Source organism: Pseudophryne corroboree, chromosome 1 (assembly GCF_028390025.1).
Source record: "Pseudophryne corroboree isolate aPseCor3 chromosome 1, aPseCor3.hap2, whole genome shotgun sequence".
In the NCBI taxonomy this organism is placed as follows: domain Eukaryota; kingdom Metazoa; phylum Chordata; class Amphibia; order Anura; family Myobatrachidae; genus Pseudophryne; species Pseudophryne corroboree.
Genome location: NC_086444.1, coordinates 828,064,701 through 828,080,951, shown reverse-complemented (window position 1 = coordinate 828,080,951; position 16,251 = coordinate 828,064,701). Strand labels below are relative to the sequence as shown.

At 43.8% G+C, this 16,251-nt stretch overlaps 1 protein-coding gene across 3 annotated transcripts in view; it reads left to right on the top strand.

Moving 5' to 3' along the window:
• The window catches only part of HELQ (helicase, POLQ like), a 120,468-nt gene extending 104,873 nt beyond the window's left edge, over positions 1-15,595 (top strand). For all 3 annotated transcript variants that reach the window (XM_063919746.1, XM_063919748.1, XM_063919740.1), the window contains 4 exons: positions 1,582-1,755; positions 3,024-3,137; positions 14,518-14,652; positions 15,369-15,595. In XM_063919746.1, the coding sequence (XP_063775816.1) occupies positions 1,582-1,755; positions 3,024-3,137; positions 14,518-14,652; positions 15,369-15,482 (537 nt within the window). In that variant the 3' untranslated portion in view covers positions 15,483-15,595. The remainder of the gene's footprint in view (positions 1-1,581; positions 1,756-3,023; positions 3,138-14,517; positions 14,653-15,368) is intronic.
• Positions 15,596-16,251: the final 656 nt, after the last annotated feature.

The following is a 16,251-nucleotide window of genomic DNA, read 5'->3' as shown; positions in this document are numbered from 1 at the left end:
ATCTGGTTTCGTTCAAATAATACACATACATGACACCACTTCATTACATAATTCCAAATCACCATGATGTCCAGCGCAAGATACTATTATAATTATGTACTGTATGAAATAAGTGTCGAATCCATCTCTGTGGCATGTCCGTGTAAATGCGTGTGTTACCATATATTGCTGTGCGTATTTGCAAGTATAGCTACTTATATGTGTGTAGTTTGTATGTTCTCTTTATGTAATTTTTTTTTTTTACTTCGAAACCCTCATGTGTGAGGTCTTGGAGTAATCCTTGACTCCTCCTCTCCTTCAAACCACACTCTTGCAATCCTGTCATTACCATTTTAAAAAATATCTTACCCTGGATGCTACTAAGACCCTCATCCCCTCACTCGTTTTCTCCAGATTGGACTACTGTAATCCTCCTCCTATCTAGCCTCCATGACAACCGCCTCTCTCCACTCCAATCTATCCTCAATGCTGCTGTCCGCTTTCCTTCTATTAAATTACTTACACTGGCTCGCCTCCCCTTCAGAATCCAATTCAAGCTTCTCAAACTCGCTTATAAAGCTCTCACCCATTCCACTCCCATTCACATCTCTGACCTTATCTCCTTTACACTCCCACCTGCCCTCTTTGCTCCACAAATGCATGCCATCTCTCCTGCCTACTGATTACTTCCTCCCACTCCTACCTCTAAGATTTTGCACATGCTGCTGCCTATCTTTGGAAATCTCTTCCTCTCCCCATCAGACTCCAACTCTACAAAACTTCAAAGGGCTCTCAAGAGCCACTTCTTCATCAAACCCAGGCGTCTCTCATCCAAACCCTAACCCTATGTTTCACGCTCACTGTCTACCCCATCTGTGTTACCTCTGTCTGCTCCTCCCCTTTAGAATGTAAGCTCTCACAAGCAGGGCCCTCTCCCCTCGTGCTCTTCCTTCTCTTAGACTATCATCTACTCCATCCTCAATACAACAGCACCTAACCATTGGTTTCTGCCACCTGATGCTTATTTCAGTGTCATGTCCGATGATCCTGCAATGTTTATATACCATGTACTTGTCCTACATTGTCTTGTACTGTAAGTCACTGTTTTCTTGTTTTGCAATTTTGTTTATATACTGTGTTAGGCGCTGCATAACCCTTGTGGCACCATATAAATAAATAAAAATAATGATATATTTAGACTCTTTGCTTTACTCACTGGGTTAATAGTGCATGACCCAGAGCCTCATTTAACAGGCACCCTACATTCTTTGGTACCGTGCATCCAATTTTCCACGTTGTGTCTACAATTATGCCAGATATCTAAAATGGATCAGGAATATTATTTTGGCACAGAGGTTAGTATTGCTACCTTAAGATTACTGGGGTCATCTTTGAGTCTGACCAAGGACACCTTATGTGTGTGACATTTTAATATTCTCCATGGTAGGTAAATTGATTTCTGACAAAATTTACCCTATCGTGTCCATATGGTAAGGAATATAGATTGTAAACTGTCTTTGCAAGACTCATCAGAATATTAATTTTTAAATAAAGCATTTAAAGTGATTTGACTAAATATTATTCAATTTTTTGTACTTGTAGAGTGCAGATGATAGAGTGGTGAATCGGCTTTATCTGTCCTTTATCCTGTATGCCTTGATAAAAGAGCTAGACATCTGGTGCGTGTCTGCAAAATTCAACATGCCTCGAGGTTTCATTCAAAATCTGCTCAGCTCTTCTGCATCGTTCTCCTCCTGTGTATTGCATTTCTGTGAGGTAACATTTATAGCTTTAATATCAGGTTCTAAATGAATTAGTAAGTATGTGTTTCTTCAGATTAATACAGATGTGTCTTTATACACCTTTGCACAGATCGCGCCACTGCATCTTAGGCACACCAAGCGTCCCGCCAGAGACATTTTCACAAAATGATTCACATCCCCAATGCAACAACAGTACAGTGCAAAGGTACACTGACTACTGCCGCTGGCATACTCCTCTGTAGGGTAAAAAAGGCAACAGGCAGAATTCTGATAGGAGGGACCGTGCCATGCCTCGTGCCACGTATTGTTATGCTTAATCTGCGACTGCAAACCAATTGTTTTGTGACGCATTTTGAGAAATATTTTTCTACTGTTAGAACCCTAAATCTAACTGTAACATAACACTAACCTTAACCCTAACTGTAGCCTAATCCTAAACCTGTATTGTCGACATTATGACTACATACAGGCAAAAAGTACTGATCTAGTGTGTCTGGTACCTGTGAGCAACTTTGTATACAGCAGTTACAATGCAAATAAGACACAACATTTTCAAAAAGTATGACCCATGGTGGATCACCTAAAGGTGCCCATACACTAGACCAGTGTTTCCCAACCACGGTCCTCAAGGCACACTAACAGTGCAGGTTTTAGTGATATCCAGGCTTGAACACAGGTGACTTAATTAGTACCTCAGTTATTTTGATTTAACCATCTGTGCTGAAGCCTGGATATCACTAAAACCTGCACTGTTGGTGTGCCTTGAGGACCGCGGTTGGGAATGCCTGCACTAGACAGTCTGTAAATGATGCATTCTCATTAACGATTTCCCTTGAACTCCCCCGGCAGTCCTGGGCAAACTATATAGTATATAGATATATAGTATATCTTAAGATATGGGAGTGGCTACATCCAGTAGCATGCTGTAGTTGATGATAGCTTCAGATCTACCCTGCAGCAGGGAAGATCAGAAGCTCTGACCAACGACCAGCGGGGCCGCGCATCATCTGCATTGTTATGAATGATTTGTAGTTCCGATCCATCGGAAATGGCCAAATCGCTCAAAATATCGTCTAGTGTATGGGCACCTTAAGTCGCACCAAGCCTATGGTCAAATGCGCTATGTGAATGAGGACACATCTGTACATCTATTCTATGGTTTTGTTTAGTAATAGAGTACATTATAGTTACCACTAAGAAAAACGTTTCAGATGACATTACTCTCTATCTTTTTCTATAGTTAATATTCATGAATATTCTATGTTTTTTGCTTCCCAAAAGGAGTTAGATGAATTCTGGGCATATAAAGCTTTGCTTCTAGAAGTCACCAAAAAACTCAGCTACTGTGTGAAATCAGAGCTAATACCACTAATGGAAGTGACTGGTGTTTTGGAGGTTAGTAAAAAAAAAAAAAAAATAAAAAAAAAATATATATATATACCGTATTTGCCGGCGTATAAGACGACCCCCAACATTTCCACTCAAAATATAGAGTTTGTTATATACTCGCCGTATAAGACTACCCCCTCTTCCGCACACCTTCCACACACCAAATAAAACGTAAAAGAACAAAGAAGTTTAAAACTTGCATCATATTTCTTTCTTTTTGCTGGTGCCATGATAGGGTTGATAGGCGTTTGACGGCTGGACTTTTTCTATGCTGTATTGTACTGTACAATGGTGCAGTACTGTGGTTGGCTGTTGGCTGTATACAAAGCCTGATTGGATTGGTCCCTGCTCCCTGTCTGCCCTCCCTGTCTCCCTGTCACTAGCAGCAGTCTATTAATACCAAGTGACATTACTATATTATGACCGCAAGGGGCGGGCCGGAGCGACGCTGCTTCCCGAGCAGAACAGGACGGTCACGCCGAAAAGGCTGGCACCCCTGTATCGCCGCAGCCACGCTGATGACCCGCCACGGCCGCAGTGCATCGGGAGGCACTGCGGCGTATACGACGTATAAGACGACCCCCGGCGTATAAGACGACCCCCCCACTTGGTGGCATGTTTTTCAGGGCCAAAATGTCGTCTTATACGCCAGCAAATACGGTGTGTATATATATATATATATATATATATATATATATATATATACACAACAATAGTGAAATTGGCGCCCTAGGGGAGGTATACCCCTGACACCTCTTTTCTTAGTATCCCTTTCAAGATATCTTACAGAGAGCATAAAATACACAGTGAGTTCCAATATACAGATTTTTTATTAAAACATTGCTGAAATATCAATAATGTCCTTATATATATGTGTTTGTTTTGGTTCTGACTAGCAGAGAACCTAGTGTAATAAGGCAGCCCACAAATCCTTATCCACATATTTTTTAATAAAGCGCAATAAGGGAGATTGTGTTCTAATTATATATATATATATATATATATATATATATATATATATATATATATAAACACTACACAATCCCTTGATGCGCTCTAGAATTAGAACTACTGTTTTGTTTATTCAAAATCAGTTAGTATATTTTGAATCAATTTCTTCAACACTACACCTTTATCAATGGGCAAGCTTCCACACAGAGATGATCCCCTGTTGAAAGAGACTACAATTAAACTTTTTTGGTTTCTATTTAATATATATACATACATACATACATACATACATACATACATACATACATACATACAGTGAGTTATTTAGTAATGTTGCTCTTGATATGCCGAAGTTACATTAGTCTAAGTTTCATTATAAAAAAAAAAGTGTGGGGGGGGGGGGGGATTGGTAACATCAGCTATTAATGATAGATTAGATAAAGGTCAAATAATATATTTCTCAGAAATTGTTATTTGGAATTACAGGGTGAGGCAAAAAAAAAATAATCCCAGATTTTAAAGGTTATCAAAAAAGGCATGGTAAATGCTATTCAAACTTTTAGTACATAATATAAAAGTGCATGGAATACAGTTTATTTTCATTTGGTTTTGGTTTTGAATGTGATATAATTTCTTAGCGTATATCAGCCTTTAGTTCATTAATGGTTCTTGGTCGATGTTTGTAGACCTCAGCTTTTAGATGGCCCCCTTGCGTGTGAATAGGCCTTTCATGGAGCTGATGAGGATTGTTTACCGCCGAGTAATGAAAATTCTGCTTGTTAATGTAGCCAGACAAATGAAAGTAAGCTTTGTCAAGAACTTGCCGAGTGATGCGAAGCTTCAGAAATTGTCTACAAATGTGTATCATGAATGAAGGCCATTATCTGGACGATATATTTATAACCAATTGAAAATAAACTGTATTCCATACACTTTCTTATATTGTACTAAAAGTTTGAATAGCATTTGCCAAGCATTTTTTGTTAACCTTTAAAATCTGGGAGTTTGTTTTGCTTCACTCCGTTATAGGTCTAGCACATACCAAAGAAATCTATTGCATTTTTAATATACTGAAAATAAACTCATTAAATACTTAAAATGCTAAATTATGTAGTGCATCCATCCTATACAATTTTAAATCTGCTCCATGGAACAAACATTAATGCCTATAATAAGTCATATCCAGTATGTTAAATAATTTAATATGTAGGGTAAAAGCATTTATTGCCAATTCATTTGTACTTTTTTGTTCAATCTTAGTGGGCCCCTGCAATCTGTAATAACCATGACTGTGCTTGATTAAAAGAGGAATAACTTCCCATTTGTGTAAACTAATTTCTCTTACGTCCTAGAGGATACTGGGGTCCACATTAGTACCATGGCGTATAGACGGGTCCACTAGGAGCCATTGGCACTTTAAGAGTTTGAGAGTGTGGGCTGGCTCCTCCCTCTATGCCCCTCCTACCAGACCCAGTTTAGAAAATGTGCCCGGAGGAGCCGGTCACAGCTAGGGGAGCTCTACAAAGCTTCTTTAGTAAAAGTTTATTTTAAAGTTTATTATTTTACAGGGAGGCTGCTGGCAACAGCCTCCCTGCTTCGAGGGACAAAGGGGGGGAGTAGTGTCCACCCTGCGGGGTCTGAGCCACTATCTCCGCTGACAGGACACTGAGCTCCTGAGGGGATCAAACGTTCCCCGCCACAGGGGATCGCTCACCCCGGCAGCATACCGCCACCCCCTTACAGAGCCAGAAGATCAGAAGAGGCGAGATATGGCGGCACAAGGGTAGGAGCGCAGCTCTGAGCGGCTGCGCTCCGGGAAGGCTCAGCGGCACACAGTGTTGGCGCTTTGAGGGGCGTCCTGAGCCAGCGTCTTAATACCCTACACTGGTCACAGACGCTAACCAGAGACTGAATCCCCAGGCTAGCGTCACAATCCTCCGTAGTCAGACGCTCAACAGGGGACGGAATCCCACCCACAGTGCAACGGAGTCCTCAGGCCAGTATAAAGAATTTGTGCGGGAAAACGCGCCATCTTCAAGGGGCGGAGCTTCTCCTCAGAGCGGACCCAGCAGCGTTCAGCACCACTTTCCCTCCAAGCAACTCCAGCTATCCTGTGCGGTACCAGGGGGTTGTAGAAGGGGGGAAGGGCGGTGAATTAGACCTGTGCAACTATTACAGTACACAGTGGGTGCTGATAAAGGGTGTCCTTTATATATAACAGCGCTGTGATTGGGTTGGCTCTGATCTCTGTGTCTCTCTTGCCATTCTCAGGGGGGAACCTCTGTCTAACCTACCCTGTGTGTGTGTGGAGTGTTTGGGGTATCCAGTTAGCTATATCCAGGGACTCTGTGTCATATACAGCTGAGGACATGTCCTCTCAGGATGATCTCATTCCATGTAATCAGGATTGCACTGTTGTAGCGCAGATACCAGCAAGGGAGCCGGAGTGGTTATCCTCTATCAAAACTATGATTTCTCAGATTTCTGCTAGGGTTGCTCAGAATGAATCTGCAACTCAGGTTTTACAGAATTCTTTGGCAGTTTGGTCTGGTCCTGTTACCTCAGGCCCCCCCCCCCCCCCCCCCCTCTGTGGGTTCCCACAAACGTGCTCTTGCCCAGATCATGCAAGACAACACGGATACCGACTCTGACACGGCAGACGTTGATGGGGACGTGCTCAGTGGGGCCGCATCTCTTGCAAAAGGGGTGCAGCTGATGATAGAGGCTATTAGAGATGTGTTGAATATTACTGACACAACACCTGAACAGGTTGAGGAGGCTTACTTCACTGACAATAAGAAAGCCTCGCTAACCTTCCCTGCGTACAAAGAATTAAATGCTATTTTTGAAAAGGCATGGGAATATCCAGAGAAAAAAAATCCAGGTCCCTGGGAGGGTTCTGGTTGCTTTCCCCTTCCCTGAGGAGGATAGAAAGAAATGGGAAAACCTACCCATAGTGGACGCGTCTGTATCCAGACTCTCAGAAAAGGTGGTTTTACCTGTCCCAGGATCAACCGCCTTAAAGGAGCCGGCTGATCGCAAGATTGATACTACGGTCAAATCCATATACACGGCTTCAGGGGCGATACTACGTCCTACTATTGCCTGTGCATGGATTTCCAAAGCTATAATAAAGTGGTCAGGCACGTTACTTGAGGATTTGGATACGTTAGATAAGAGTAACATCGAACGGTTTCTCCGTAACATTCAGGATTCTGCAGGTTTTATGGTGGAATCCATGAAAGACCTGGGTTCAATGACTGCAGGAATTTATTCCATGTCCATCTCAGCTCGTCGAGGACTGTGGCTGCGCAAATGGTCTGCCGACGCAGAATTCAAAGACTGTGGCTGCACCAGTGGTCTGCCGACACGGAATCCAGGAGAGGTGTGGAGACCCTATCCTACACAGGTCAGGCTCTATTTGGGGAAGCATTGGATGCGTGGATCTCCACGGCTACAGCGGGTAAGTCCCCTTTTCTTCCCTCAGCTGCTCCTGCTACGAAGAAACCCATTTTCTTCACCTGAATCTCAGTCCTTTCGGGTTTCTAAACCAAGAAAGACCAAACCGGCCAACACCTTCTTTAGAGGGGGTTGACCAAAGTCCAACAAACCTGCTGCTGCAGGTTCCCAAGAACAGAAGCATGCTTCAAGAGCACCAAAGTCCTCCGCATGACGGTGGACCGCGTGGCCTGGAGATGGGGCCGGTGGGAGTGAGACTCAGACATTTCAGTCACGTCTGGGTGTCGTCCGGCCTGGACCCCTGGGTACTAGATATTGTGTCCCATGGGTACCGGCTGGAATTTCAAGATCTCCCTCCTCATCGGTTCTTCACATCGGGCTTGCCAGCTTTGCCGGCAGACAGGGCTACTCTACAGGGAGCCATCCAGAAGTTGGTGGAGGCACTGGTCATTGTACCAGTCCCTCCTCCAATGCAGAACACAGGTTACTATTCGAAACTTTTCGTGGTACCGAAACCGGATGGTTCGGTCAGGCCTATTCTGAACTTAAAATCACTAAACCCCTTTCTGAGGGAGTTCAAGTTCAAAATGGAGTCTCTACGGGTGGTGATATCAGGTCTGGAAGAGGGGGAATTCCTGGTATCCCTGGATATCAAGGATGCGTACCTCCACATTCCGATTTGGCAGCCGCATCAGGCTTATCTCCGATTCGCTCTGTTGGACTGTCATTTTCAGTTCTAGGCGCTGCCATGCGGCCTCTCCACAGCACCGAATGTGTTTACCAAGGTGATGGCGGAAATGATGATTCTCCTCCGCAGACAGGGGGTGAACATAATTCCATATATGGAAGATCTGCTGATAAAGGCATCGTCCAAGGAGAAGCTGTTTCGGTCAATAGCTCTCACGATCCAGCTTCTCAGGGAGCATGGTTGGATCCTGAATATCCAAAAGTCACATTTGGAACCAACCAGGAGGTTGTCCTTTCTGAGAATGATCCTCGACACGGAGGTGCAGAGGGTGTTTCTTCCAGAGGAAAAAGCGTTGGTGATTCAAACAATGGTCCGGGATGTCCTGAAGCCAGCCCGGGTGTCTGTTCATCAGTGCATTCGCCTTCTGGGAAAGATGGTGGCCTCTTACGAGGCTCTGCAGTATGGGAGGTTTTACGCTCGGTCCTTCCAACTGGATCTCTTGGACAAGTGGTCAGGATCCCATCTGCACATGCACCAGAGAATACGTCTGTCGCCAAAGGCCAGGATTTCACTCCTCTGGTGGTTGCAATTACCTCACCTTCTGGAGGGCCGAAGGTTCGGGATTCAGGACTGGATCCTTCTAACCACGGATGCAAGTGTCCGGGACTGAGGTGCAGTGACTCAAGGGGAAACCTTCCAAGGAAGGTGGTCAAGTCTGGAAGCCGGCCTGCCGATAAACATTCTGGAACTAAAGGCCGTCTATGACGGTCTTCTCCAAGCGGCCCATCTTCTGAGAAATCGGGCCATTCAAGTGCAGTCGGACAACGTAACGACAGTGGCTTACATAAACCAACAAGGCGGAACGAAGAGCAGGGCTGCAATGTCAGAGGTAACAAGAATCATCCTCTGGGCAGAAAAACACGTTGGCGCTGTCAGCAATCTTCATTCCGGGAGTAAACAACTGGGAAGCAGACTTCCTCAGCAGGCACGATCTCCATCCAGCGGAGTGGGGTCTCCATCCGGAGGTGTTCAAGGATGTAACAGATCTTTGGGGCGTAACCCAGATCGACATGATGGCCTCTTGTCTCAACTAGAAGCTTCGGCGGTATTGTTCCAGGTCGAGGGACCCGCAAGCAGTGGCGGTGGACGCCCTAGTGACTCCGTGGGTGTTCCAGTGGGTGTACGTGTTTCCTCCACTTCCGCTCATTCCAAGAGTTCTCAACCTCATAAGGAGAACAAGAGTTCAGGCGATCCTCATTGGTCCGGACTGGCCAAGAAGGGCTTGGTACGCGGATCTTCTGGATCTATTGTTCCGCCTACGGCGCCCTGGGATCTTAACGTGGTGTTGCAGTTCCTCCAGTCGGACTGGTTTGAGCCTCTGCAGTAGGTTGAGATCAAGTTTCTCACGTGGACGGCTGTCACTTTGTTGGCCTTAGCTTCTGCTAGACGTGTGTCAGAGCTGGGGGCTTTGTCATGTAAAAGCCCATACTTGGTCTTCCATGAAGACAGAGCTGAGCGTCGGACCCGTCAGCAGTTTCTTCCGAAGGTTGTGTCGGCATTTCATATCAACCTATTGTGGTGCCAGTTGCGACTGACTCCTCAATTTCATCAAAGTCCTTAGATGTTGTAAGGGCTCTAAAAATCTATGTGAGTAGGACTGCTCGTCACAGAAAATCGGACTCTCTGTTGGTCCTGTATGATCCCAAGAAAATTGGGTGTCCTGCTTCTAAGCAGACGATCTCTCGCTGGATCAGGTTCACTATCCAGCATGCGTATTCTGTGGCAGGCTTGCCGTGTCCTATGTCTGTTAAGGCCCACTCTACTCGTAAGGTGGGTTCTTCCTGGGCGGCGGCATGGGGTGTCTCGGCTTTGCAACTCTGCCATGTAGCTACACGTTTGCAAAGTTCTACAAGTTCGATGCTTTGGCCTCTGAGGACCTTAAGTTTGGTCAATTGGTTCTGCAGGAGCCTCCGCGCTCTCCCTCCCGTTCTAGGAGCTTTGGTACATCCCCATGGTACTAATGTGGACCCCTGCATCCTCTAGGACGTAACAGAAAATAGGATTTTAATTACCTACCGGTAAATCCTTTTCTCGTAGTCCGTAGAGGATGCTGGGCGCCCGCCCAGCACTTTGTTGTCCTGCAGTTGTTCTTTAGTTCAGTACTGCTTAGTTCTGGGTAAGTACTGTTTTGTTACTTGGTAAGTAATTCTGTTCAGCTGTTGCTGATGTTTCAAGCTAGTTAGCTTGGGTTGCCTTGTGTGTGAGCTGGTGTGAATCTCACCACTATCTGTGTAATCCTCTCGAAGATGTCCGTCTCCTCGAGCACAGTTTCTAGACTGGGTCTGGTAGGAGTGGCATAGAGGCAGGAGCCAGCCCATACTCTCAAACTCTTAAAGTGCCAGTGGCTCCTAGTGGACCCGTCTATACCCCATGGTACTAATGTGGACCCAGCATCCTCTACGGACTACGAGAAAAGGATTTACCGGTAGGTAATTGAAATCCTATTATTTTTGGGATCCGTTTTGGGTGGTGCATTCAGGACAATGTGCTTCTGAAAACTGGTCAGGATAAAGGGATTTGCCGTATGGGGGACACAGAGATGGTGATAAAGGGGTTCGTATAATTTACCGACGGTAGCGATCCCGGCAGCCAGGAGATCGACACAGAAATCCCAACAACTGGAATGCCGGCAGAGAGTCCCCTCGCGCTCGCTGCGCTCGCCGCACATTGGGCACGGTGGCAAACTTCACTCACCACACTATTATATTCCTCCTTGGGTGGCGGCATGTCGGGATTCCGGCGTCGATATCCTGAACGCCGGGATCCCGTCAACCGGTAAATAAAATGCATCCCGATGTTAAAGCACTAACAAAAAACCTGAAGAACCTAAAAGATTTTGAGCTCCTAATTTGACAGCAGTGTCCTAAAAATCTGATATCTTGACACAAAAAGGAATGGCAACTCCCCAAGAAATAAAAACATCACTGGCTAGAAAAATGGCAGGTGCTGGCTGCACTAGGAAGACTGACCCATTGTTGTAGAGGAGAGACTGCACACCGTGCCTGAAGATGGGTGGAGGAAGGAAGACAAAAATATCTGTCAGGTGACCGAGTTGTGCATGGTGCTGAAAAGGAAGGGGTGGGTGAATTTTCCCAGTCCTTTTTTTTTTTTTGTTTTGTTTTTTGTTCACTTCTTGGCTTGGGTAATTCAAAGTTGATCGCAGCAGGAAATTTTTTTAACAGTTGGGCAAAACCATGTGCACTGCAGGGGAGGTAGATTTAACATGTGCAGAGAGCGTTAGATTTGGGTGTGGTGTGTTCAATCTGCAATCTAATTTGCAGTGTAATAATAAAGCAGCCAGTGTTTACCCTGCACAGAAACAAAATAACCCACCCAAATCTAACTCTCTCTACACATGTTATATCTGCCTCCCCTGCAGTGCACATGGTTTTGCCCAATTGCTAACAAAATTCCTGCTGCGATCAACTTGGAATTACCCCCATTATCTCTGTGTCCACATATGGCGCTGAAGGATAAATATCTCCATTTCATTCCAGGCTGTGACTTTGGGGGACATTTACTAAGCAGTGATAAGAGCATAGAAGTGAGCCAGTGGAGAAGTTGCCCATGGCAACCAATCAGCACTGAAGTCACATCTATAATTTGCATACTATAAAATGATACAGAACTGCTGATTGGTTGATGGAGCCACTGCTCCACTGGCTCACTTTTCCGCTCTTATCACTGCTTAGTAAATGTCCCCCTAAGTCTGGAATAATATAGAACTGGGGGGTAAATGTATAATACTGGCACATATGGTGCTGATATCACTCTTCCAGCTTCATCTCTGGACCGACGCGTAACAGGAAGCACTAGCGACAAGATGTATTAACGTCTCGGATTCCGGATAGGGGAAGTGAAAGTTTTCCCCTCCGGCGATGCCAGTTATCAGCCAGCTGATGCGCTTTTTGTCCCCCAGCTGGCTCACTGGGCATGCGCGACATCTCACAAGTCTCGCAAGATCTCACCTGCAGCCAAGAGCTGGCACCTGGCAGTGTCCCTATTGCGGTGAATGGGGCAACCACACCTGCAGCTGTTGAATTCGATAGCTGCAGGTGTCAGAATGGTCATTGCAACTGACCTTCATACATACCTGCCACATCGGCATGCTATGTTTTAGACAGCAGTGCCGATATGGACAAGGGTGCCCGTCATTCAGACCCGCACTGCCACTGTAATACATGGGGAAGAAGTGATATCAGGACACATGATGTGCACTGATACCACTTCTCTCCCATAACGACAGATAATACATCTACAGCAAAGTAACTAATCTGATTTTGTGGTCGGAAAGGAGTGTTTCCCACCATGAAGTCCAGTCAGCAGCAGCTTCTTTGAGCAATCTGTTATGCTTTCATTTAAAATCAAATCTATTAGAAATGCAAAAAGTTTGAACTTGACAGAGTTCTAGATTTTCTTCTTTAATCTGACAGATTATGGTCAGTGGTGTAACCATAAATTACCCCCCCCCCCCCCCCCCCCCATGTCAGGTCAGCGGTTCTGTCGCGCTTGCCCCCATTAAAAATGTTCCTCCCAAAATGGACATTTTGGAAGGGACATTTTAAATGGGGGCATGCACGATGGGACTGCAGATAGGTTTTCCTCGGTCCAGGCAGTTGCGTAAAAATAGCCCCTGCAGTCCACCAGAGCCCACAAACCACCCAGCACCTCCAAGACACCGGGGGGTCTGCGGGGGTTGTTGGTCTGCCACTCACTATGGTTCTGTTACAGAGTTGGAAGTAAATTGGGTGTTAATTGCTGGGTTGTACACCTCTTGACAGGCAACCGTATCTACCTGTGTAGTATATGCATATAGTTTGTAACTAGTCATCTTGCATCTGTATTTAACGGAGTGCAAAAGATACACCTCCAAGCAGTTGTATTTTTGCTTGTGTCCAGGCCTGCAGATAGCCCACATTGGCAGCATCATGCCCTTACTGATCCTTGTCTGTGTGTGATTGCAAGATTACATCCCTGTTCAGTTTCTTCAGTTGTAGTGTAGAAATGATGGAAATGCATAGCACTTTGCATTGCCATTATGTTTGTGCACGCATACGCAGCACAAATTCATGCAGAATACGGGAATACTATTCTGTGTTAGCCCGTGTTCCATTTTCAGTAATCTGCATAAGGGTATTTGTATGGCAAAGTCACATGAGCTGACTATTTAATAAAGGTATACCTTGTATGATAGCATTTAGGATGTACCTTTTTCATAGGAAAAAATATATCTGTTTTGTTAACAGAAGTATTGAGATAACTGTGTTACTTGCGTCAGGGCTTTCCCTAATTCTGATGTGTTTTATCAAATTATGACTATTATTTCCCAAATGATTGCATTGACGGCATGGGCACACTTACTATTATACCCCTTTCACATCTCCAATGCCGTATCCCACCCAGGAATTGGAAACCGGTCCATCCCGGGTGGGGTCCAGCATTGGACCCTAACAGCAGGCTTCCCGATCCGGCAATATGCTCATTTTCGTGCCGCCTCTCCCTATGTAGGTAATAGGACCCGGGTCACATCGACCCAGGAACCCGTTCACACTGCCACTGACCCGGTATTCAACCCGGGAATAACCCTTCTTATAACCCGTGTTGAATTACCCCGGGAATTCTCCATGGCCCCTTTCACATCGCACAGTGACCCGCGTAGACCGGGCAATATACCGGGTCGATACCAGGTTATTTGTGCGATGTGAAAGGGGTATTAGTGTATGTTTGCACATGAAAGCCTTTTTTACTCTAAGGTTAGAAATCCATAAAAATAAGCTTATTTATAATGACTTATGACTGAAATTTTATTGTTTCCAACTAAAATTGTAGACTCACTGAAGATAAACTAATTATGAAAAGCCATTTAATTAACAAAATACATATCTGTGATAATAATTGTATTAGTGTATAACACATGTGTTATTTCTGATTCTTCTGCACTGTCAATGTTTTAATTTTAATTGGAAAAAAAAAACCAACAAATTTTATTGTTACATAGAATGCACCGGTGTAAAAACTTTTCATATATATATTTTTTTAAATTATTATTATTTTTACTGCAATAATATTAATTAGCTTTTTGGGTAAAGTTGCAGTTTTGCATATTACCCACAAATTACAAAATAAATTGTGTTATCGGTTTGTAACATTTGTTTATTTTACTATAGAACCAGAAATAATATATCACAAAAGATAACATTGTAATCATTTCCTTTATTTCCTCTATAGTCTCGTGCCAGGCAACTTTTCAATGCAGGGTATACTACTCTTGCCCACCTGGCTAATGCTGATCCACAGGTGATGGTGAAGACCATTGAACATTTGTCAAAACGACAGGCAAACCAGATTGTTTGCTCAGCCAAGGTGAATATCACTAAGTTATTTACACTTTTAAAAGGGTTAGTTCTAAAATGGTCAGACTATATCAGTCCCAACACTAATTATACACTAACAATATTCTAAAATTTTTAAACACAATTTTAAAAATGTTTCAATTTTAGATAATTACATTTATAATTAGCTTCCTGCATTTTTGACAAAATATAACCCAAGCCTGAACAAATAATGCCTATTAGTTGCACATTACGATCAGTTTGCAAATGCAATTCTATGTCTGTATTATGTACTGTATGCATCTTTATTTATGAACTGCCCCAGCAGGTCTGTCTGCAAAAGCAGCAGTCCTCTCTGTCACCACCATTTACACCTACACACGACACAGAGTGGTGAGTAACTCTGGCAACACTCCCTCAACACACTCAGGTGACCGTTCTCCTCCATGCATACACCTACATGTCACCCATAAATACACAGTTCTCATACAGAAAGTTCCATGCATAAAAAAAGATGCTTATGCACCATGCATGCAGAGTATACCAGTACGTGTACTGTCCATATTCTGAGCTTTGGGCCTGAGTTATGAGTTTGCCAGCATTAATGTAAAGTAAAAATACATAGGAAAGAAATACAAAGCAAGGAAAAATGTCTGTAAATAACATTAAACATGTTTTATTTCTTCTGCTGTAATACACTGGTGGGACTTATTGTACATCTAATAATGTTATGTTTGCTTTTTGTAGATGTTACTGAATGAGAAGGCAGAAGCCCTACAAGAAGAAGTGGAAGAGCTTCTCCGACTTCCTTCGGATCTACCAGAACTAATCACTGGCACTGAACACCTTAAAACAAATTAATGAATTTGTATTGTCTATTGTGGAAATATATATATATATATATATATATATATATATATATATATTTAAATCAGAATATTGTTGAACATTTGACTCGCAGGAAATGTAATAAATTAAACCTTTTTTATTTTTTTACCAATTGGTATGGATTTCTTTCAATGGACTCCATTCACTGCTGAGCTGCAAATTATTCTGATTTTTGGTTAGCAGCAAATATATCTTCCCTTGAAATTGATAACTTACATTCCACATCTATGTAAATAATACTTATCTCATGTTCTCTCTTCTCATCTGACCTTATGATGTGAACAATGAAATTATCAGGTGGAATGGAGAGAGTAGGATGTGATGAAAACAGGATTATACAGGGTATGAGCGGACTAGATGGGCCAAGTGATTCTTATCTGCTGTCAAATTCTCTGTTTCTATGTGGTGGGGAGGGGCTTGGGGGATAAGGAAGTTGAGATTTTAAATCTATATTAATATAGTCAATCTTTTTAGCCAAAGTCCTAAATTGCATGTCTTGTGTCCATAATTAGATATTCTCTTTTATCCTCCTGGGGGACACTGCCAACCATGGGGCGTAGGGGACATTATGTGGAGCAGGCACATCCAACTAAGCTTTGTAGTTCTATAGTTCTGTGCACTTGTTCTGTGGATGATAATGGTGTTTAGAATAGTATAGTGGCTGTATTGGTGAGTGGGTATATCCTGTCCCACTGCAGGGCCGACGGTCAGCATACCTCCGTCGGTATCCCAGCAGCAGTAT